This window comes from Colletotrichum graminicola (assembly GCF_000149035.1).
Source record: "Colletotrichum graminicola M1.001 genomic scaffold supercont1.21, whole genome shotgun sequence".
Classification (NCBI taxonomy): domain Eukaryota; kingdom Fungi; phylum Ascomycota; class Sordariomycetes; order Glomerellales; family Glomerellaceae; genus Colletotrichum; species Colletotrichum graminicola.
The window spans coordinates 91,500-115,276 of record NW_007361025.1 but is presented as its reverse complement, the minus strand read 5'-3'; the positions used below and the strand labels follow the sequence as shown (position 1 = coordinate 115,276).

General features: G+C 54.3%; 6 protein-coding genes across 6 annotated transcripts; 2 read left to right on the top strand and 4 right to left on the bottom strand.

The window, feature by feature from the left end:
- Positions 1 to 4,698: 4,698 nt before the first annotated feature.
- On the bottom strand, positions 4,699 to 5,533 carry GLRG_05905 (chaperonin 10 kDa subunit; the record flags this gene model as incomplete). The annotated part of the gene is made up of 4 exons (XM_008096590.1): positions 4,699 to 4,729; positions 4,829 to 4,887; positions 5,131 to 5,358; positions 5,531 to 5,533. 4 exons carry the CDS (start codon positions 5,531 to 5,533, stop codon positions 4,699 to 4,701), a joined length of 321 nt encoding a protein of 106 aa, XP_008094781.1.
- Positions 5,534 to 6,260: 727 nt separating this feature from the next.
- On the bottom strand, positions 6,261 to 8,855 carry GLRG_05904 (uncharacterized protein; the record flags this gene model as incomplete). Its single annotated transcript, XM_008096589.1, has 3 exons — positions 6,261 to 6,868; positions 6,918 to 8,265; positions 8,613 to 8,855. The coding sequence occupies 3 exons, from the start codon at positions 8,853 to 8,855 to the stop codon at positions 6,261 to 6,263; spliced, it is 2,199 nt and encodes a 732-aa protein (XP_008094780.1).
- Positions 8,856 to 12,140: 3,285 nt separating this feature from the next.
- GLRG_05903 (ribosomal protein L11) lies at positions 12,141 to 12,724 on the bottom strand (the record flags this gene model as incomplete). The annotated part of the gene is made up of 2 exons (XM_008096588.1): positions 12,141 to 12,473; positions 12,593 to 12,724. 2 exons carry the CDS (start codon positions 12,722 to 12,724, stop codon positions 12,141 to 12,143), a joined length of 465 nt encoding a protein of 154 aa, XP_008094779.1.
- Positions 12,725 to 13,202: 478 nt separating this feature from the next.
- Positions 13,203 to 14,538, top strand: GLRG_05902 (uncharacterized protein; the record flags this gene model as incomplete). The annotated part of the gene is made up of 4 exons (XM_008096587.1): positions 13,203 to 13,225; positions 13,287 to 13,502; positions 13,575 to 14,376; positions 14,434 to 14,538. The coding sequence occupies 4 exons, from the start codon at positions 13,203 to 13,205 to the stop codon at positions 14,536 to 14,538; spliced, it is 1,146 nt and encodes a 381-aa protein (XP_008094778.1).
- Positions 14,539 to 15,209: 671 nt separating this feature from the next.
- On the top strand, positions 15,210 to 16,198 carry GLRG_05901 (histone H4; the record flags this gene model as incomplete). The annotated part of the gene is made up of 6 exons (XM_008096586.1): positions 15,210 to 15,334; positions 15,400 to 15,431; positions 15,500 to 15,515; positions 15,807 to 15,894; positions 15,965 to 16,027; positions 16,094 to 16,198. 6 exons carry the CDS (start codon positions 15,210 to 15,212, stop codon positions 16,196 to 16,198), a joined length of 429 nt encoding a protein of 142 aa, XP_008094777.1.
- A 1,554-nt stretch (positions 16,199 to 17,752) lies between these two features.
- Positions 17,753 to 19,281, bottom strand: GLRG_05900 (acetyltransferase; the record flags this gene model as incomplete). Its single annotated transcript, XM_008096585.1, has 2 exons — positions 17,753 to 18,642; positions 19,167 to 19,281. 2 exons carry the CDS (start codon positions 19,279 to 19,281, stop codon positions 17,753 to 17,755), a joined length of 1,005 nt encoding a protein of 334 aa, XP_008094776.1.
- Positions 19,282 to 23,777: the final 4,496 nt, after the last annotated feature.

Below are 23,777 nucleotides of genomic sequence, written 5' to 3'. Positions count from 1 at the left end.
TCAACTGGGTATAAGGAATGGAACGTTCGTTCAAAAAGAAAGCGAACAATAAGGGAGCGTGAATCAGCGGCCAGCTGTGTACAGAACGCGATGGGTTGAGAAACAAAACAGGGAGGCCCGTTATCGAGGGCCGAAGATGGGTTTATATCAACCAACCAACCGTCCACAACCCCGGCCCTTCATGACCCAAGGAGGGAGGTCGTTTCCCTCTCCCCCCCTTGTCCGTGGCCCTTGACCCCTCCGAGGCTCCGTCATCCTGCTGGAAGGGGAGAAAAAAAAAAAGACTAGCTGGGGTTTGCGCAGCGAACAGTGGCACCCTCACCCCCAACTCGCTGTGCGCCAAAGGCACAACCGCCGCCGCCCCCCTCCCTCCTTTACACTGGATGTATCCGTACAGCTCCGCTCCTGCAGGTTAGCCCTTATCCATTTCATCTCGGGCGCCTCTGGTACCTTGCAGCTGTCCGGGCCCTCACCCTACACTGTAGTACAGGATATCCGTACTCCCCCTCCCCTCCCCCTCCCCTGATGGTGCGTTGGGTTCCGCACCGGTTCCCGCCTTGCAGGAGGATGCTACATAGAGCGGCGCTAGCGCGGTCCTCTGCCGAAAAGGCAAGCTTTGGAGAAGGAAAACTGCCACTGCTGGGCGACGATCCAAGAGGCAAGGGGCGAGAGTGATGGATGTCGACATCCGCAGCTACCCAGCCTAACCGAGGAGCCGGCCCAAGGATTTTAGGCCATGATACGGCCGGGATACAGGGGATAGGGAGTGAGAGGAGCAAAGCGCTCGCTCGTAGGAGAGGTGGAGGAAGCTTGGCCAACTGGAAGGACGCTGTCGCTTGTGTGCCTTTTGCCAAGACAGCCCGCTTGGCAAACGCCGAAATATGTTTTTATTGCAGGGCCTCGTGGCGTGCGTTAGTGGGAAAACGGGGCAGGCAATATGAAACGAGAGTGGGCGGCGCTACGGATGGCGTCCTAAACCACCCTTGCTCCGTCACCCCCCTAGGCAACGTGGCGTGGCACCGAGTTGCCCGTTCCATCGGGGAATTAGTGGGTGATATTCCAAGGCAGAGAGGGCAAACCAGAGAAGCAACTGATCGACCAAGAGCCGAGATAGCAGACTGCCGCCCAGGTAGTGTAGGCGCGCACTGTTGCTATCACTACGTATTCAGATGGAGAAGAGGAAGTCTCCTCCGGCCTAGGGGTCCAAGGAGCTGTACACGTGGGGGCCAGGCGAGCACCGCCATACGTACACTGGGCAACCTGCATAACGGTCTGGGCTCCTGTATCCGTATGGGAAACGTCCTTTCCCAAGAAGCGATCAACATGGCGGAAGGATCGCGAAGCCTTGCAAAGTGCAGATGGAGTCGTCTTGGCCATGCCGCGCTAGGAACTTTTTTCGTTTTTCGTCCGAGAGGATGCTGTTGATGATGACGATGATGCTCTCTTTCTGTGTTCGTCTAAGCAGGCAAGGGAACATGTCAACCCAAGATTGAATCAGGGTTTAAGATCTGCCGATCTCCCTGGGCACTACTGAGTAAAGCCGGCCTAGTTGTTGCCAAAGCCGGCATGGCCGAGTCTCGTGGAATGAGACGAGTCAAATCAAATCGATACATTCCAGGAGTGGCAACGGGAGGAGCCAGGGGTTTGGAACCAGAGGCGCCGCTAGCCATGCCAGCTTCCAACCTCCCCAACCTTGAGAGTTCACCTGACGTCGTTGTGCCGAGATGAGGCGTTTATTCCGTTGACAGTGGTGTCGGCATCAGAAACTTGTCTCCTGGATAGGCGAGCTATCGACATCTGGTCTGGTCCAGTCTAGTCCAGTCTTCGTTGGTCTGAAGTCGCGACGGTTCACTTTAGTACAGGGGTAGCGAAGAATAAGAAAGCACATGTCATTGTATCGAGGTGAGAAGAGGACGGGACGAACCATTCCAGTATTGAAACAAGACATTCAATTAACTCCCGCTTCTGGGCTGACGGCTGGGCTCCCGCCAGGCATACCCGCCGCATGCTTACGGCATTCGTCCGTACCTTGATTGACCCCAAACACGTACAAGCACAGTATAGTTCGCACACCGTTTCTTAAACAAACGGCTTTGAAACAATCAGAAACGAACACTTAAGCACACTTAAGCACTTATAACGCCCTTAAGCTTGACTGCAAAGTTGCGCAAGCTGCAAACGCAAAAACCGGGGCAACGAGGGGCAAAAGGAAGTTCCAGACACCGGGACCGGGACCGGGGCCAGGACTGGAACCAGAAACCAGGTCCACCATCAGATGGGCTGCTTTCTGATGCTCCCTCGCAAACAAAGTTTCCATTACTTCCCGTCTAGGTATCCGTAGTGTATATCCCTTCCCTGCCTCTCTCCCTCGTTGCAACTAAATAGAAGATAAATTTTTATTCTTTATTTTTTATTAATTTCCTTGAACCATCTTCTCCGCTCTTGTTTCTCCAGCGGCCCAGCTGGCGACCAGGCATCACGCGCGGCAAACCCACAAGTGCTCCTGGGGATATTGACTGGGTCGTCCCAAATGTGCCGTGCCGCCGCGCTGTCAGAGCCAGAGACAAGAACTCTATCTTTGTCTCTCACTCTACGAGAGAAGGGGGGATTCACGGGATCAACATACAGACAGACAGATGCCTCTTTGCTCCTATTGGCAGCTGGGAAACGCTGACATGGCGCATACGCAGCCGCCGTGTCACCAGCAGCCGCCGCCTCCAGACCGAACTACAAACAAACACTCCGTACACATCTTACTGCAGTGACACCAACAAGCTTTCGCAACTCCGCTCTTCTGTTACAGATAAGCCGCCGCCCCCTCCCCTGAATCAGAACTGGGAGAGAGAGTCACCAATCGATTCGCTCCCGTTGATCGTAACAAGATCCCGAAAATCTCGCAGCCCAGCCGCATTCTCCACAATTATTCCATCACTTCCCTCCAAATTCCCTCATGGATCGTGTCCCCTGGCCTCTCTGCTCGCAAGGTTAAGAGAACAAGGGGGTTGGTTGAGAGGCATCTCGTCAGGGGGACCTGTTCAGCGGCTGGGCTCCCCGTCCTCGTGGGATCCGTCCGTTATCCATCCGCTCTGACCCGGAGTTCCCGTCGTCATCTCAATGGACAATTCACAATCTCCTGCTGTCGTCTCTTCCCTGATTTCCTGAAATTGGCCGCGTCCTTCTATATACCCCCGTAACTGTTTTGTTTATCGCCCAGTGCTGCCTTGGTCCCGGGGCGAGGGCACGAACAAGGGCCTCAGGCTCCAACATGCCCGACTACTTCGTACCCAGCTTCCTGTTTATTGTTCCCTTGTCCAATACCCGAGCCCCCATTCCGTGTATCTATTCACAACCCCATTGTTCCAGGGACCAACCGCCACCCACCTTCGACATTCCATCTAGGCCCTCATTCCAGCAAGAACCCACGTGCGAGGAGCAACAAGTCAAAGGAAAAAAGAAGAATAAAAGAGGGGGGGAGAGAAAAGGAAAAAGGTAGTGAAACAACAGGAATGGCTCGGTCACTGGCAAACCCTCTTTTCACATGCACTCTGGTTGATTGCCTGACCGCTGACGTCCGTGGCCCTGTCTACCCATACTCGCGGGTCCCTGGGAGGGCCCAGCACGCTCAAACATAACACAACAATGGCTATGTGCGTGCACCTGCAAGGAAGAGGAACGCTGCGGTGTGCTTCGTAGAACCAATGCAAGTCTGCCTTGGCGAAAAGGGACAGGCCGTTAGTATGGTGAGTAGCTGACGTACATCATGCTGTGGCCACCAGGCATCCGAGTCTATCGGAGCAACCTCGTCTCTGGCGAGCTTGTCTTGCGTCTGCCTGGCTGTCTCCGTGTCGGGACCGACGGAGACTGGGGAAACGGGCAGACACACAAACACACAAGCACACCTACCCACACACACACACACACACGCACACACGCGCACACTGAGTAGCCGTAAGTACCTGGTCCTCTTTATGTCCTACAAGCTCGAGGTACTGGCGTCTCCATCCTCAAAAAGGGACATGCGTAGTTGGCCCTCTTCTTGTCTCCCTTCCTGGGTCAGTTGTCGGGCGGATGTACAGAGGACGACAGGCTTACACGCTCTCGCCAAGCATGCCGTTGAGCATGTCTGGATAGAAGCAGCGTGCATGGCCATCATACGGGTGTCAACATCCTCCCAAACTCTAGCTTGAAACTATCAACGCGAGTACATGGGCTCCCGCCATTTTCGCCCAGCAGCATCATTCATCGACCAAATGTTGGAAATATGCAGAACGCCCAGCACATCACCAGAAGTAGCCTCACACCGAGATGACACGTTGTTTGATGGGGTGCTTGCAAAGTGACAGAGAGGAGAGGTTTCTTCGTGAATCAAACCCCACGGCGAATTGAGACATGGCGTGGCCATAGGCGACGGCGAAGACTAATGGAGTAACCTCCCTTCTCCCTCGAGGCCATGCCCACTACCCTCGTCTCCCAACATTGTGGTAACTCCTGAGAATACACGCTTAAAGATTACAACATGGTCTATGCAAAAGCTGACCTCTTACAATTCCTCCAGAGACAGTTTTCACGTTATTCAATCGAAACAACGGCTGGCCTTGTCGTCCCTTTCGCTTTTATGTTTTGTAATTTCTTTTGATACACGGTATTGTACACGCCAAAATCTCGTGGGTATCTATTACAGCCCTCGCGGCTTTGGACTTATGCCGACTCGTTGATCTTGGCGAGGATCCTGTTGTGGGGAAGCACATAGATCAGCTCATCTGATCTCCTGGGGGCATGGGAGGCCGCAGCTTTGCGCCACAAGTGCATATAGGGGGGTCAAACTTACTCGCTGTCGCGGAAGAGGTGGTACTCCTCATCACCAACCTTGACGGGAGAGCCGCCGAACTGCATTTATCTCGTCAGCCGTCAAAGTTTCAATGTCACACTCGTCTTCACCCCATCTCCTTGTCGTCCCTCCCATCACCTTGGCAATTCTCCCTGGCAGGGTGCGTGAAAAGGATCGGCAAGTAACGGGTCGGTCTAGGTGACCTGCATAGTCCCGAGGTCGCAGGTGCATTTTGCAACTACAAAGGCGGGGGCAGGGGGGGGGGGGGGGGGGAGAAGAGATATTCATCCATCTCGACATACCTGGGGGATCAGGACGCGGTCGCCAGAGTTGACGCCCATGGGTAACCGCTTGCCGTCGCGGTCAAGAGCACCGGGGCCGACGGCGAGAACCTTAGCCTCGTTGAGCTCCTTAACGCTGGACTCGGGAAGGAAGATGCCGCTGGCGGTCTTGGTCTCAGCCTTGACACGCTGAACGAGGACGCGGTCCAGAAGGGGCACAAGGGCGCGGAAGGAGCGGACGGAGGTGGCCTACAAACACACTTCAAGTCAGTGACCAGAACATATTGCAGTGGCTAAGTTGTCAAAGGCCAGCGTAGCATCACTCCGCGTGATTACCGAGGTCCCGAGTACGACCACCACGGCCGGTCAGGGAATGATGCTGACAGCTGGCCCAAGGGGGATCTTGAGGACATGATCTTACCATTGTGACTGTGGAATTGAATGGGGATGGATGCGTAAGAATTGGCTGTGGGGAGAGAAACTGGCGGTTGACAGACAGTCGAGAAAGAAGTCAATTCGAGGAACGAGCTTTAAGCCTTGAAGCTATTCCAAGAGCTTCCAGAATGTCAACAATTTTTTGGGTCGATCGGGCAAAAGATTTCCCGGTGTCCCACTTTTGACACCGTGCATATATGTAATCTGATGGCCGGAAGCACTGTGGACAGGGTACGCTTCATGCAGCCATTGCTTCACCCGTCCGGTCGATGTCGAATACTGATCCCATAACACGGCATTTGCTTAACAAACAAGAGGCGTGAGCACATGTTCGTCTTTTATTTTTTCTTGCTTCTCGTTGCGTCCGTACTAGTCAATTTCGAGTTATGGCGACGCAGGGCGTGCAATTTGTACCGAATGTCATTTTCTACCTTTCTACCTAATCTTCAATCGCCTGATACAACCTATTTTGAGCCGACAGTGCGACATCTACATATCTCAAAGGAGACTCCTGTATCGCTCAGGCTCAAAAGGGAAAAAAAAGAAGAGAAAAAAAGGGAGCGGCGTCGCTGTTTTTCTTAGTCCCAGACGCTCGTATCATGATAATCCGCCGCACCCCGCTTCCGTCCCAGCTATTCCCATCCTTGGTCCCTTGACAACCGGAACGCCATTAAACATGCAATTTGAAGCTCTTATCCCACGTAGCCACCAAAGACCTACTTGGGTGGTTGGGGTGGCTCGAGGGTGTGGACGTGGTCCTCGGCGTGGATCACACGACCAGGCTCTGGCTGCTGGCAGATGACCGTATTCGCAACCCATGGCTCATCCAGTATTTCTTGCATCGTTGCGCGCTCCTTAACCTTGATCTCAAGCATGCGTCCGATGATATGCCGAGATTCGCGAGGAAGCAGGCGCAAAATTCGCCAAGGGCCCCGTATGACCTCTTTCTTTTCCGTTTGCTGCCCATCGGTCCGAGTTGATGCTTGTGCTGAGCTCCCTTGCGATGCCTGACCTTCAGCTTCCTTGTGCTCCTGCTTACGAGCTTGATGCTTGCCTTCCTCAAAGTAATCCCGATGCGGAGTGTTTTCGAGATCGTTGGTCGACTTGGAAAGCGTGATGAGCTTCTTGGGGTCGTGACCCGGTGTCGGCTCCGCCGCGAAGAGCTTGAATGAGTTGTCGGTCATGCGAGGGACCTTCCAGGGGAATCTTCGCAATGTCATACAGCAAAAGATGATGGCAAGCGACCAGATATCGACCGCCTGGGGGTCGTATTTTCGCTCGTCATAAACCTCGGGGGCCAGATATGGATCGGATCCCACGATGCCTAGAACTCATCAGTCTTGTCTCTCGAAAGAAGTGTAGAAGATACTCACCTGAGGCGAGCACAATGTCGTTCTCAAAGGGGTATTTAAAGACATGAGCGCTACCAAAGTCGATGATCTTCATGATACCATGCTCGCTAACCACGACATTGTCGAGTTTCAAGTCCCTATGTGCAAGACCCATGCTGTGGAGATATGTCACGCCGTTGAGGATTTGTAAGAAACAGCAACCGACTTCTTCACGCGTCATTTTGCCCGTCATGACACAGGCGAAAAGGTCATACGGAGCGTATTCCATAACCTCGTACCACTTGCCCTTCTCCTGGAGGATGTCCAACGTCTCGATGACGTTGCCGTGGTGCAGAGTCGATCCGACGCAGAATTCGGCCGTCAATTTCTTGACATATTCCTTCTCGGTTTCGTATGAATGTCTCGGCCGGAACTCCTTGACAGCAAAGACAACGCCATCGTCACTTCGTTTCATCAGCCTAACAGAGCCTCCAGCACCTGACCCGAGCACCCTGCCGAGCTTTCCATACTTGGAAGAAAGACCATGGTCATCCCCAAAGGGAAGCTGGTGTTGCGACCCTCTCGTAGGAGGGGTTCTAGCACCAGACCTCACAGAGGAGGGCGAAGCTTCCCTCTTCATCTTGTTATGCCCGCCGACTTTGAAGAACCGCTTGAGGTCCGCAAATGAGCCTTGCCTGCTTGAGATACTAGCTGAATCGTCGTGAGGAACATGCAGTTCATCGCCATGGCCCTTCAGGCCACCGAGAAGACCCGAGTGTCGTTTGTCGCTTGCTCGGCCCAAGCTCGACGTAGAGCCAGAGGGCGACCCATGCTTGTTCTTCCTACGCGAGAATACAAATCTCGAGTCAATCTGGCCCCGCTGCGGATTCGACGGCGGCGGTTGGCGTTTGTGGGCGGCGTAAGGATCGTTGGCGTCCCCACCGGGGGTCATCGGCTTGGAGTAATACAGAGAAGCTCGAGATGGGCTGGACTCTCGCGAGACAGGGACGGATCCTCCTGCGCCGATAGAAAACATGCCCTTCCTGTGGGACCTCGTGTCATATTCTCGTTCCTCGGCAGACGCTGACCGTGTAGCGACTTCCTCGCTCGATTTGCCTCGGATAGGCATGGACTTTCTTGCCGACGACGGTGGTGAATCATGAGAGGACGATGCTTGAGGAGTGATGACGGAGGGCTCGCTTGAGGAAGGTTTCCTGTCCCCATCCTGATGCTCGTTCTTCTTTGCTGCCGGATCTGAAGGATCAGTCCCTGCCGGTGTCAAAGGAGGTGACTGCATCGGATGTGACGGACCAAAACGCGGCGATCTTGGCCCGCTGGAGTTCGGGGTTGGGAGCCTGCTGTTATCAGACTCGTCCTCTCGCGAGCAAACCTGCAAGTGACAGGTCAGTAACGGAGCGGGTTATGCAGGCTGGCGCGTGCGATGGAATGAGGAAGTTGAGTTGTCATCACAGGTGTGTAGGGTACCTGGGACGATCACGAGACTGATCAATGGAGCCCCCGGGTAGAAGTCCCATAGAGAGGAAGTTCGAATAATCGTGGTGTAGACGTGTTTGGAAGGGGGACTGAGAGAGGGGTCTAAACGCTGAGGCGGTGTTGCTCTGTTTGGAGGGGTAGGCAGAGAGTGTGAAACGCGACGCATAGAAAACGCTCAAGCAGAAAGCAAACAGCGTCGAGGCTGCCGAGGCCAAGCACAAAGAGACGAGACGGAAAACATACGCGAGATGCAGGTAGCGAGTATGGTTCGAAGCCGAATACATTCATCCGGCGCTGCTGCAACGGTGCACCTTGGAGGGATTTGGATAGGGCTCTCAGCTCGTCGGGCGTAACTTCGGCCAAGGACGCTCCGGTAGCGGCGTCGGTGGGAGACTCGGTGTCTGTTGGTGATGTCGTGGTGACGGTCGGGGCGATCTCTTGGACGGAAGAAGCAAAGCGGACGGCGGGCGCATCTTGAGGGGGCATCTTGTCTCGGTTGACATTGGTGTTATCGGAGGCGTTGCAAGAGATTTCTGTAGATTGCGACAGGCGCAGTGGTCAGCACGAGATCTGAGTTGGGGAAGAGGATGAGGATGTGGGTGTGCGCTTGGGGGGGGGGGGGGCGTGAGCGTGGACGCGGGACATTGGGCGATAGTGTTTGTCTGTGACATGCGCTACAGACGAACCGAGGGCGGGGTTGCGCCGGAACAGACGGAAAGTAGGGCGTTTTGTACCTGGGACTTGTAATTCCTCCTTGAGAGGATCGCGGGAGGGAGACGGGGGAGCCATGTCCCCAACAGAATGACGGTGGTCGACTGCTTGAGGGTGCTTGGTCGTCCGTCTATCGTCAAGAAATGGTGATAACGGCAGGGAAAGAGGAGCAGGAGGAAAGAAATTCAAACCAAACGACACAAGTCGGGCTTGTGGGAGAGAGAGAGGGAGAAAAGTGCTGTTACCCAGGACAGACGGTGGATGCCGCCAATTGCGGATGGTGGGGCAAAAGCACTGGGTACACTCTTACAACAGCTAAAATACGCCGCATGGGTAAGCGTCTCAAAACATGAGGTAAGGCCCAGGCCCTTACGAACAGGATCACTTCTGCCACAGCACCGCTACTTACTCATATTTCTCTTGCCTCTACCATTCCCGTTGCCCCGGCCGGCCTCTCAGAATCCTTCTGCGCACTAGGGGTAGAAGAAGAAGGAGGACGAGAAGAATCGTAAATGGGTTAGGCAGACGAGGAGGCTGTTCGCGGGCTCATCTTGCTGCCCGTAACTCGCGCCGCGAGATTTCACGCCGGAAAGAGAAGGGTACATGATACATGAGCGGGATGATGTGGTAGGGAAACGGTGCAATATGACTGGTCGGCGCCATCATTGCTCATGCCTTATCGGGGAAGCGGCAGACCGGATAAGACACCGCGACATCGAGGTGGCCGGCGGGTGGGGCTACACTGCCTCTAACTGAGGTGGGCAGGAGATCTTTGAGGCTTGGGAGAGGACCTGGCACGCCCGGGAAAGGGAAACGATACTTGGCAGCACGCCCAAAATCATGGATGCATTGAGCATATCTGCATCAGGAATCTGGTAGAAAGGCCCCCTGCCAGCTACACCTGGCCCTGCCTGTCCCTGGGATGATCGGAATCTTCTATTATTTCCAACCCCGGCTCTAGACCTGTCCATGCCGTCGTCCAGGACGCCCCCGTAGTCGGCCGTCTGCTCTACGAAATGCCCCTTCAAAGTTACCTATGGTACGGAGTAGGTAGTGTAGGAATGCGTCAGGTGGCTCTCGGCTTTCGCATCCGCCACATGCGACGGTAATGAAGCGCCATTCGACCACTTCATTTAGTCACCTTTTCATCGTTTTTACGAATCCCACAGGCCCGCAGGGAAACCAACCTTCAAGAAACAAACTCCATGGATCTTAATGGTCCGGCCTGCTTCGGACGCAGCCCGATCCCCACAAGACCGATGACTCTTCCCTATTGAGAAAATTTTTTTTTCCTCCTTCGGTTCCTCGCCTCCCGAATCCCAACTCCCGACAGTATCCAGGTCACATCCCGTCCGACACGTCAGCAAACACCCAATGTCCACTGGTTAATTCCAGCTCTTGCCTACCTAGACCGGAACGAACGAGTCAAGCCTGCCAGGAAACAAATACAAACCAATCCCAACCCGTCTTCACCCTCCACAACAAACGGAACCATTACCTATGAGAACGCACGCCTGACATCCTACCATCTGTCGGCTTACACAAGCTTAAAAAGACCAGCTTTCCATCAGGTTCGGCAATCAGACGGGTGTTCTGGCGACATGACTAGCATCAGAAATCTGAGCTTTGCTCATATTCTCAAATGTTCCTTGGGCCGAGACAGCACTCATTCAGAGCACATGCCGGGACATACCTCGCTTGCCATTCCGCAGTAACGCCGCATTTCCGCTCTCAGACCGACAAGCCCAGTACGGTGGTGTGGATGCTGGTATGCTGCAGCCGCAGCATGAAAACGGTCGACGTTCCGTCACCTCACCGGCATCGCATCGGTTCCACTCTGATGAGGCTGGGGGGCGTTTGCTGCAGATGACAGGCTGCTTCGATGGAACCTTTTACTCAGGCACGATGCAAAAGAAGGTCGCTTTTCAGGGAAAAAAGGTGGATAAGCCGTCCATCGGGATTGCCATGGCCTGGCAGTGCATCCGAATCTGGACTCGAAGCTTGTCGCACCCAGCGGGGAAGCTGATGTGCTGAAGAACCGGTCCCTAACGCCACTGCACCACGTAAGACTCTAAATCAAGTTTTCCGACGCAGGGCAAGGAGCTGCTGTCTGGCATCTCGCAGCACACGGAGCTTCAGCTGGCCATCAAAGCTTCTTACTCGCATCAACACTCCTGTCGATCGCGGTGGCGAGGCTTTCTGAAGACTCGACCAGGCATGCGGTAGACAAAAAAAAACCGGCACACCTTAAGTACTTTCGCACACCACATCCACTCCAAGACTATTAACAAGTGTTTAATTAGATACCAACTAGACTACAAGATGTAATCAAGCTTGAGGGAAAACATACCTAATAGTAAATAAAATAGTCCGGTATTGATTTCAGTTAATATGCATATGTCTATCTGTTTATTTGGTGTTATGCTGGTTGTAATAGCAAAGGTGGTGTTAATGTGTTTTCTTTGTTTTTGTTTTTTGCCAGGCCTGACCTTCCCCACTGATGCGCTGGCCCAAGCCGCTTGCAACGCTTGGTGTTTGTGTGGCTGTGTGTGTTTACCATAGCTTGTTATTCGTCATTGTGTAATATGCGATGACTACCCCGGACAGAAGGCTACGTTCGGTTCAACGACTCTTGACTTGCATCGATCAGACCGCCAGTTCCCGTCCTTCACCCCCGGACGGACGGCGGTTGACAACCCACTGTCTCGCACAAATGTCAAAGGTGAGAACGGACTTCGTCTCCAAATGAGACCATACGTCCGACGTCACTGCCCAGCTGGAACTTATGGGGTGCATGATGCATCTCTTCTGGTCTGTGATGTTCTGACCACGCGACGCTAGTGTACGAACGTTTGTGCCGTGCTCTGCCTTTTGGCTGGGCGATTGGGATTCTCATCGTACAATGCCTCCTGCTATTTTCCCCTCGCCTCTACCCTCCCAGTTATAGTACATAAAAGGCGCGCTTTTCTCGTTTAAGATGGTATACAAGAGGATGCGTTCTGCGCCTGACTCCGTGTTTATACGTGGTTGAAAATGAACTCCCATAGGACGGGCACCTTTTCATGGCACGACATTGATGCCAATCGACTTAGCCTGGTAAATGACAGAGCGGCAGAGCGACTCCAGGCTCAGGCCTGACAGACGCATTTCGGACTGCTTGATCTTGGCAATCTCGTAGACGTGCTTCAGGCTAATCGTTCCGACCGTCTCTTTCCCGGGATTGCTAGCACCCTTCCGCTTGCCCTTAACTATGGGTGCCTCAGCGGCGTTGAGGAGAAGCCACGATGTGTGCGGCGTACGAAGTTCGAAGTGGAATGATCGGTCGCCTCGGACGGTAACTCGACACGGCATCGGCGTGCCGGGGGTGATATGTGCTGTTCTTGCATTGAATTCCTATAGTGAGCAAAGACATGTTAGCATTGATCTCGGCCATGGCATAATCGTGCCCCTTAAAAGCACAGATGTTGGGCAGAAGGTGGCATGTGTTGATCGTGCCCAAGGAGGAGCCTCACCTTGCAAAAGTCCATCGACTTGACACCCTTGCTACCCAGCGCAGGACCGACGGGGGGACTCGGGCTCGCCTGGCCAGCGCCCACGATGAGCTTCACGACCTGGTCGGCCATAACCGCGCCTCGTTTCGACATGATGGCGTATGTGCGAGCAGCTCTGGTCGTTAGAAGGGAGTCGGGTGTGGGTGTGGGTGTGGGTGTGGGTGGTGAGGCAAGTATATGCGCCGCGGTCAACAGCCTCCCTCAATCGAACGACGGGTGTTTGGATGTGGAAAAATTTAGGAGCCTTATGCACTAGCCACGCACCAGAGGCCCAAGCGACCGGGATGCCCGGCGAACGCTGGACCCACCGTGATTGCATTAGCCACAGCTTCACCGTCATTGGGTCTTGGGATGACCCCTCGGCCCCTCGCCCCCCCGCTGGCGCTTGTTTTGGGCGGTCAATTCAACTTCCTCTCTCGACTGGGTTTTTCTCTTAAGAACACATCGAGAAGCTTGTTTTTCTTGGGAACTGTATAGACTTGTTGCTCTTTCACAGTCGAACAACCGCTTCTTGAACCACTCCGTTCCTTTTTCGCCCATTTCTCTCCCTCTCCCGTGTCCTGCCGCCAACATGTTCAAGTGGGCGCAACAAAAGTAAAGCATCCGCTGCCGTCCTCTCTTACGTCTTTCAAGGCTAATCTTCCAATAATTTCAGGCTCGCCGATGTGGCAGGTACCCAAGAGCCCATTTACGGTCCAACCGCCATCAGGTCCGTCGCCGAGGAGGCCAAGACTACTACACATACGGAGACGACCAAGAATGACCTGAAATGGATCGCGGCCGACTCAACTTCGGTTGAGACCCAGAGCTTCTACTTGATGGCTGACAACGGCCACCTTGGACTTGCCCAGATCATCTACAGTAACGTCGGGTACGAGACAGCTTCCGCCTCTCAGCAACCATGATGTCTTCTGTTCTGGCTGACCTCTCTACCGCGTAACAGCGGCATCCGCACCACATGCCAGTTTAATGCCAAGATCTTCTACCCCGAGAAGTCGAAGCCCACCCTTTGGGAGACCACGCAGCTTAACCACCACGAGGTCAGTGAGGACCGCATGTCCTTTTACGCCGATGACTGCGCCGTCGAGCTGTCTGAGGACGGAACCTACTACACGATCAAGAGCATGAATTCCGAGAACGCCATCGTCAACCTCAAGGTCACCCGCACCTCGCCAGGCTTCCACGCCGGAAAGACGGGCAAGACACTGTTCGGCACCGACCTGTCCAAGCCTTGGGGCACGATGCGCCACGCCTTCTGGCCACGATGCGTCGTCGAGGGCACCATCACTACCAAGGAGGGCCCTGTTGACTTCACCGGCCGTGCGTTCTACGTCTACGCGCTGCAGGGGATGAAGCCTCACCACGCGGCGGCCAAGTGGAACTTTGTTGACTTCCAGGGCCCCAACTACTCGGCCGTCATGATGGAGTACACCACCCCGCCCTCGTATGGCTCAACAGTCGTCAGCGTTGGTGGTATAGCGAAGGACGGTGAGATGATCTACGGCGGCGTCACCCAGACGGCTACGCACACCAAGGCGAAGAACGACTCGGTCAACGAGTGGCCGGAGCCCGAGGAAATCAAGTTCACGTGGTCCGGCAAGGACAAGGAGGGCAAGGCCGTGGAGGCTATTATCGAGGGTCCGTTGGGAGAGCGCCTCGACAGAGTGGACGTCCTGGCCGAGGTTCCTGGCTTCGTCAAGAAGATCGTAGCGGGCACGGCCGGCACCAAGCCCTACATCTACCAGGTAAGCCACCTTCTGCGCCATTCCAAGTTGTGTAAAACGTGCTGACAACAGCCGCAGTACTGCCCGACCAAGAACAAGCTCACCCTGAAGCTCAAGATTGGAGACCAGGAGATCTCCGAGGAGGGTCTTTGCTTCAGTGAAGCCACTTTCATCTCCGAATAGACCTGAATAATGAATTTACGACGGCAACTCCTTGGGTAGATGTTGCCGGTCTGGTTAGGCGTTTAGACGGTGGCTCTATGGTCACTCGTTCCTTGGTTACACGCATCCTTGTTCTATAAAACCGTTTTAATAACAAACAAACACTTTCCATGTTCTGATTGAATCGCTCACCGTACCGCTTCTTTGCGACATAAATACAACGGCGCCCCTCCGGCGTCATCGTGCCTGAATCCGGGGGATCTCCTAGACCCTGAGCACAACCTCAAGGTTCTGTTTGAAACAAGGCATCTGACAGGCAGAGACGACACCACCTACCAATGGAATCGCGACATTGGCGTACAGTACAGTGAGTGCCTGTACCAACCACACTTTCCACGGTGTTTCTGCACGGGACAGGCGACCAAGCACAGGCCAAGGGCCTCCGATAAGCTCGATACAGATAACTGCAGGATGCGCGCCTTCCAACGTTGATTTCCCCACCTCCTTCCCTGCCCTTTCCCCCCGAAGCCACACCCACAGTTTGCCGCCGGCTCTGACCCAACTCCAGCAGCTCTCCTCCACTTCTCACGCGATATCCTACCAGCGCCTAGGCCTAACAACGTGCAACACGACTGTTTTTCCGTCAATATACCAACACAAAAAACCTTGATATCAACTCACCGTCATTCACAATGCCGCCGATGATCCCTTCGCGCGGCGGCCCCAGCGGCATTAAACGGGGTACTGCGTCTAAAGTGCCTGCTGGAGGCAAAGGCAAGACCATACTTCACGGCGCAGCGGGCGCCAAGCGACATCGGTAAGTCATTCCTCACAGGTTTTCGCTTCTCTCAAGTGGGATTTTGCTACTGACTAGGAGAATAGCAAAATCGTCAAGGATTGCATTCGGGGTATCAGTGAGTAATCCTGGTCCACTTGGAGCTTACACACATATATGAACCGAACCATGCTGACCTCACTATAGCTAAACCCGCTATCCGGTAGGTTTAAAGAACTCCTTGTTTATCAAGCTCTTGATGGGCTTCACTACTGTTTCCCATGCCCCTTCGTTAATGAGTCTATCCCTGTCTTCTTATACAATGAAGAAGAGGAGAAGGAACTCAATCCTACCTACTTGCCTCACCGGGATCTGTCCGGTCTTAGCCTTCCGACCTTCTTCGCCCACTTACCTCGTTGTTATCTTGTTACATTCTAACTCAACCCCTTTATCTTGCATCATCATTTTTCTGCAACGCAAACACTACATGGTGCTAAAGTGTCATCTCACTTAGTCGTCTCGCTCGTCGTGGCGGTGTCAAACGTATCTCTGCCACGATATACGATGATGCACGATCCGCACTTGACGCCTGGCTGAGAGGTGTAAGTCTTGCCGCCAAATTCCTGGCGAACCAATACGTACATTATGGGCCACAGCTGACATCACCAACAGGTTCTTAGAGACTGCGTAGTCTACACTGAGCATCGTCATGCCAAGACTGTCACCATCCATGATGTGAGTTGACAAACAGCCTCCTGGTACCCTTGGATACGTCAATTCATTCTGCTAACGCGTTACCAGGTTCTCCACGCACTCCGACGTAAAGGAACACCGATCTATGGATTCGACCCAGATACGTTTGTCGACCAAAAGACACGCAAGGCAACGGCGGCGAGCGGCGAGTGAGCGCCCTCAGCTGTAAAAAGAAATGCGTCGCGAACTAATGTGCCTATACCAACGGAAATTCTGATAACCCGCCGTGTTTGTTTGTTCCTCGATCCTAATAGGATTCATGGCGTATTTGGAGTTATGGGCCTCGCAAGCGATAAGACAAGGGCAAAGGAGTGGTGGCTACACAACGACATGTATCGATTTTTAATTTCCGGCCTGGAAGATGACCCTGGATTTCGATCGTAAGGATATGAAAAGGGGATGGATGGGAGCTGGAACCACGGTTTGGCTTCGCTTCGATGGCTTAACTGTCTCGGAAAGGACGATTGTATGTTACCGTCTTTGAAATTGAAACGCGTAACTAAGTTACCGAGCTGCTCCTCACTGACAGAGAAAGCACTGGTCCTGTAGGTATGTTTTGCCTTTGTAGGCTAGACGTCGAGAGGGAGGCTTGGGCGGAAGCCAACGGGGCTCTTCTCTGGTAACCAGAACTTCCAAGGCCCTTGGGATTGATCGACTCGGCCCATTGAACGCGACAATGAATAGAAGAGACATGATTTGAGCACCAGAATGGACGCAAAACTCACGTGCTAGTTGGAGGGGAGATGACGTGGGATAGGTCGATGAGCAAACGAAGGGTCTGCCTTCCGTTGATCTGCACTTTCGCAGAGATACGTAGCCGGGGGCGGTTGGGTACCTCCGGGAGCCTGCGCAGGACCACGGTGATACGGAAACGGCGCGGGGCAACAGGTATCTTGCCCAACACTGAACACGACGCAATCCCTCTCTTTCTCCGCAAGAAGAACACGGCGCCGCCGAAGCATCCAGGCGGCCGACCCTTCCCCACGGGCCAGGTCAGCCGCCAACTTTGGGAGTCCGGTCCCGAACCTCGAACTGGCCGATGGGACCTTTCACGAACAGGCTGGTGCCCCGGTCTTGTGAAAAGCGCCCGATCCTGACTCACAACCATTTCCGTCACTACTATCTCGCTCACCCACCCAGCGCGTCGAGAAAAAGGGGGGAGGGGTCAAAATCAGGACCTACCTCGTCAGCGTCACGGAAGCGAACGAGGTGGGCGAGGCCAGCGTGGCAAACGAAGGGATCCGATTAGGCAGGCAAGGCGAAGAAGAACAAGAAGCTCTCGGGCTTCGTTCTGTGTCCCCTGCAATTCTAGTAGTACTAGTGGTAAACCTTGAACATCCCTACATCACCGAACTTAAACACGGATATGTTTCCCGTTCCACCTTTCGCTCTCTCGTGTGAGGCAAAATCAATCTACACCGCCGGCATCCGCAGTAACGAGGGGTATCGTTTGAAAAGAAAGAAAGAAAAATGTCGAAGAAATTAAGTTCAAAAGACACGAAGAAAGATCCCGCGAGAAGTGGCTGCCTGCCCTGCACGGGATCCTGGGGTATAACCGTTCCATCCGACGTCGCCGTCCAATCCGTCGCCGCCATTCCGCCACAAAAGGAAAGAAAGAACCCGCAGCAAGCACTATCAGCTCGGGATATGTATCATTCCAAACCAGGTCCGAGTACACAGCTCAAGGCGAGATAGTTGGGGGGGTTTTCACCTCTTCTTCTTGGCCATATCCCGCTCGGCCAGCACGCCGTCGAGTGTCTTGGCGGCCCAGCGCTCCCGCTTCCTGAAGGTGCCGTTGAAGAACTCGGGCAGCACCATTTGGCTGTTGGCATGCTCGAGCGCGAAGCCGACCTCGGCGTCCTTGCCGCAGCGCTCCCGGGCGATGCGGACAGCCTCGTCGAGCATGTCAGTGCCGACGCCCTTGCCTCGGTAGCGGATCTTGGTCGTCCAGGCGCGGATGATGCCCTTGCCGCCACGGAAGCTGCCGGCCTTGTTCCTGCGCTTGCTGCTGAAGGTCGTGGCCGCGAGAGGAATGGCGGGCTCGAGGTGCAGGACGAGGGCGCCTATGATTTCGGAGCCGAAGCGGGTGCCGAGCACGAGGTCCTCCTCGTCGGAAGAGGCGTCCGGGTGAGGCCGGATGAAGGACCAAGATATCTGTTCGGCGAGGGGAAGGTAGCCGCTCGTCACCCAGCGGATGGCCAGGAGGTAAGACATGATGATACCGCTGAGGAGGGTAAGAGCCATGCCAATGTCCCGTTGCCGGCCGTAAGAATACTGATAGGCGACTGCGAGGGCCAGCGCAAGGCCGGCCAGTGGAACGGGGTGGAAGACGAGGGCGGAGGATGCCTGTTGGCGCTGCTGGGCAATGGAGTCAGCGACGAGGCGCAGCGCTTCGGCCTTGTCCTCGCGGGTGGAAAGGACCTCGAGTGACAGGGGAGGAATGTCATCGAGAGGCTCAAGTGTGTGAGACGTTGCCAGCGGAGAAGGTGCGGCGCGTCGGTGGCTGTTTTGAGCAGCACTAGCCGTAGGCTGGAGTACGGGTGATGACATCGCCGAGGGGTTCAAGACCAGGTTGGCACGCAGAAAAGTGAAGAATGCTGAGGCGGCTGTCAGTACGTTGAGGTCAGGTAGAGAGTTGTGTCGATGAAGGCAGGTTAAATCAAGGACGTGAGAAGTCAAAGTAAATCGAGGCGCGCTAGGATGATGAGGCCTGGGTTATGTGTTGTGGCAAGACAGGATGAAAAGCTTGTCGAAACTTGGGACGAGATGAGGTGTGCGTGATCACGTCCGGCTTCACTTCTGGATTGGTCGAGTCGCCGAAGAGCCGACAGGCGTACCCGGAAGAGCGGTGGAAACTTTCGGCGCTTTTGACGCAGAGTCGACGCACAGAAGCACTCGGAAGAAGGTTCCAAACGGCGTGCCCAAGCGCTGCAATGGTGCTACACGATGACGGCTTGTGGTTTGTGGCGGCTCAAATATCGGCACATGCCAAGATGCAGCAGGGCGAGATATTGAAGAACAAATGGCCAAAAGAAAAGAAAGGAGGGAATGCACACGTGGGGAGAGACCCCCAAGGCAAGACAATAAAAAAGACGAAGAAAAGTGGACTGGCTCTTCTTACCTGCACTTGTCTTGATAGCTGGAACGGCATGGTTGAGGGTGTCGGTAAGGGCATTGTGTGAGTGCCAGTTACTCACATTGAGCTCGCGGATGCCCATGTGGTGCTGCGACTCCATCTTATTGGCTTGCCGGTTCAATCGGGTCGGTCCAGTTTAATGGGGTTAGGCGTATTATGGTGCCGGGGGAAGGACGCTTCGCTTCGCTAGTTATAAGCGCCTTATATGCTGCTGAGAGAGAAGCGCCAGTGGCAGGGGGGACAGACGATAAAGGCTGCAAATCGGAGACAAGAATAAAAATTAAAGATAAAAGGTTGGGGGGTGGCTGGCTTTTCAGTGGTGGCAGCTGGCGACAGACGATAAGCGCGGCGTGAGAGGGCTCGGCATCGACAGGATGCTGGAGTCGTAAGTATAATTCGAGATTTTGGCGTGTGTGGTGTGTGAGTGTGTGAGTGTGTGTGTGTGTGTGTGTGTGTTGTGAATGGTGGGTGAGATGAGCGAGAGAGACCCTATCACGGTAGGAGGGGTCGAAACATGGACCGACGGTTCGTTCTATATATCCTCTGGGGGGACTCTGACGATGGGCACGGCGCGTAAACGTCACCGCACGTTGCTCGTTCCTGATCTTTAAGTTTTGAGGGTGGTAGGTGGCGGGGATGGTTGAGGCTGGATTCTCCGGGTGAGAAATACGTTGACCGTTGCGTTATGCCGTTGGCTTATTAGTGGCTATCGCCGGCAAGGTTTGGTCTGGTTTGGTCTGTGTCTGTTGGTCTTGGACAGTCTGTTGGTTGCGTCGGCCGTTGGACTTGCACCCACACTCGGACGAAGAGATGAATGAATAATAGCCCGCGCACCCAGTCGTCGGGGATCCCGTACCCAAGTTTCCAATAGAGAGGTAGGGGGCTGGAGAAGCAGAGGCTGAGAGGATTAAATAGGGAGTATAGGAGGGCTTGGGCGGTTGGTTGTTTTCTTCGACCCCTTGGTCCAGCAAGTTGGGGGCACTATCCGTAACAAAAATGGGAAACGAAGAAGCAGGGTAAGATAAGACTTGGGGCCTGGGGTAAAATAAAATAAAAATCTGCAGAAAAAAAAACCAAAATAAAGGTGAAATTTTCTGAAGGGTGGGTGGACTTTTGGTTAAGTAGGAATGGCAGGCAGGGAAGCAGGTGTAGACTGGATCCGCAGGCCTAGGCTGGATGGTCCGGGGGGACGGTGAGTGAGCATGGATGGGATGGACATGGTGTGAAAGATTGTCGTCGTCGTCGTATGCGTATGCAAATAGGAACCTCCTTCAAACCAACGTCGAAACAAAGGTAGGTACCTCCGCCGCTAGGTACGGCACAGCTTAGGTAGTCCGTCTCCTGACCGTCTACTTTGGGCTTGACGAGAGGTCCCTTCTCCTTCAGCTCGAACCGGGGGTGTAAGGGAGATGGTCATCTAGGTATCTTCCCTCCCCCCCTGCTTCTCGTCCTCGTCTTGTTCCAGCCTTCCAGGATGCCGTAACTCTGGAAACCCCCACCGCCGAGTGGACGTCCACCTCCTCCTCCGTGTGTGTATCTGCCATGTTTCTTGATCCGCCAAGGTGCGCTAGTTCTCGTTGATGGCTTGACGCTTTGTGTATCGACTAGATATCTAGCCAGATGCAGAGTGTGCGTCTGCCCATATCAACCCTATTATCCGCATCATCGGATCGGCTGCCACACCGGTTGGCTATCCCCCCCCCCATCCTATCCTTACCCTGCACTACATCTTTATCTACACTATCTGTTGACGCCAGTGGTGGAGAGCGCATGTGTGAAAGATGCATCGGGTCGCACACAGACACATGCACACACAGGCAACACGAGTCCCCGGGGCAAAGGTGCTCTTGGAACGGTGACAGCGACGGTGACAGCGACAGCGACAGTGTCACGCCTGCTGGGATGAGTGGTGGGGGAGGAAAGGATGCCGCGACAGCTGCGCCATTACAAGAAGCATGGCAAACCCCACACACGCGAGTTTCCTGGTTGAAGACCTTTCCCTCTCTCCCTCTCTCTCTCTCTCTCTCTCTCTCTCTCTCTCTCTCTCTCTCTCTCTCTCTCTCTCTCTCTCTCTCTCTCTCTCTCTCTCTTTCGCTACCGGTAGGGGCCTTGGAAAGCTTCTCAGCCTCTGACAGGCTCGATAAGGCGGCACCGTGGCCACACGCCAATCATGTTTGAAGAGACCGCCGCCGCGGCTTGTCAACCCCAAACCAGGCCAGCCTATGCCAGCGACCGGGACCAACTGACGGGGTTTGTTGGCCCGGGCACGGGTGGAGGGTGGGAGTCTGCGACCTTGCCCAGACTTAGTGTTGGAGGGGTGGTGGTGGGGTGGGGTGGGGTGGGGGGTCCGGCCTGTTGGCGTTGAAAGGGTCCAGTCCTTGGAGTGTCAGAATCCGATCAAACACGACGTGACCCCAATGCATCATGGAAGTGACTTCTTGCTTGCCCCCCCCGGTCGAGTGGCCGTCTCTAGCACCCAGTAACAGTCGACCATTGTTTCCCTCTGTTCTCGTGTCTGGCCGTCATGGTTGGTTTCGACCGACGGTTTCCAATCATCGTCATTCGTTGCACTTCAAGGCTGGCTTTGTGTTTGCGTCTACATGTGTACAATGTACGGATACTAACTGGCACCAACACTTTGCGTATATGAACTAGACAGTATAGGGTCATGATGCACGGGCCATGCTTGCGTGTGTTGCGTTCCGAATTCTGATTGACTGGCAAGGTGAGGTGAGCTAAGGTAAGAGAGCCATCATGAGATGAATGCCCATCTCTGGTACCCAGTGGTGTCCGTATCAATATCAAACTTTCTCGTCGACCTCTGTGATGGGTGGTGACATCGGCCAACGCCATTATGTACAATGTATATTCTGCAAGATGTTGTGTCTCTGGCGTCACTCTGAGGGCCCTGGGCCATCGCATGGTAAGTGATGGTATATGAGGTGGGATGATCTGCATTCGATTGGACTACCTACCTGACTTGGGAGGGGGGAGATAGCGAATTCGCCCAGCAGGCTTGGAAGCGGCGGCTGGCCCGGCCGGTGAGAATCGATACCCGATGCGAAGGTCCGGCGACTCAACCCGACATGGGGTGGGTGAATGATGCGAGTGAGGCTAGGTGCATCGTCGAAAAGGGTCTCTTGCATTAGAGGGAGGTAGGCGGCTCTCAATCATTCGACGATATTGTTGCTCTGCTCTGTAGTGTACCGCCGCTGTCTAGCATGTTGAGAGGCATTGCCCTGCCCGTCGTCGTCGCCCTTCGTATTTTTCTATTTTTTATTTTTATATTTACGAGAAGCACGCAGGACGCTGATTCAGATGTGCGTTATATGCCCGGGGTCTCATATACGGCCTCGGTCGTCGCCGTATTCATCGCCCGTTCAACCCCCCTAAATATGACGAAAAAGACGAGGATGACAGCGGGAAAGATACTTCGGGTACATGAGACGATGACAGAATATCCCAAAAAGAACCAGTCCGGCAGCCCCGACCAACATCGACAACCCATCCATCACGTGCCATCCCATGCTCAAGCGCTCTACCCGGTAATGAGAAGAGACAGAAAGGGAGAGCGAGAGAGAAAGGTTGTGGGATCGTCGCTGGCAACATCCCTGCAAAGTGCGAGAGAGAAAAAAACCCCCCCGCCGCTAGTCTGCGCGCGCCGTCGTTGTTCTGCCGTCCGGCTGAGGCCGAGGCCGACGGCCCCCCTCCCCCACGCGCCAACGAACAAAGACCTCTGTTTGACCTTTTTTATCTTCTTCCCCCAAATCTTCTGGGGGAGGGGTGGGAGGTGATGCGACGCTGCGAGCAAAAAAGCAAGTAAACCACGACGGCGACCGCCGCAGGTGAAAGCAAGATAAGAAGGGCCTGCATAATGACGTTGAAGTCGGGGAGACTGGGTAGCGCCAATGAAAGAATAACACGGAGTTGATAAGGTTCGAGTCATTTAAAAGTCCATCGCGGTGATTTCCGAACGTGGCTTATCGTAATTGTCCATTTCCCGTTGCGCGGCAGATGTTGGGACTCGTGATACATGTCTGTAGTCGCCGATATTCGATCAGAGGGGGGGATATTAGGTGCGACTGAGTGGGCGCTCAACGAGCTGCCGAGAACTGCTTGATAACGAGAGGCCTAGCCATATCTGGGTCTCTGCAAATAATTACCGACAGCTATTGGATAGTTGGCCTGGATTGCTGTAGTCTTATTGGTCCGAGGTTGTGTGAGGTCACTTCGCACTCAATGGGATATGGGTTCTTGTCGGTTATAACTAAGAGAGAGACACCGAGGCTCTTAGAGTCTTGCTTCAAACCTTCATTTTCATCAGAAACCGAATCTTCCGGGCGGGGAGGTCCTACCCTCTAAAATACTGTGGTTTACATGCAATACAGCCTTGCCAAATTCTGTTTGATGCTTCTATTCAAAGAGAGCCGCCAGGCGGAGTGTGGTTGTAACCAGTCCAGCCAGAGCAGTCCGATGAATGAACGAATGCTGCAATTTCACGGCTGGAGAAGCCTTGCGAGCCAGTCAACCAAGGATGACGGCAGTCTGCTGCTTGCTCACTGAGTCGGCAGTCAATCGGCGATACACTGCAGATAT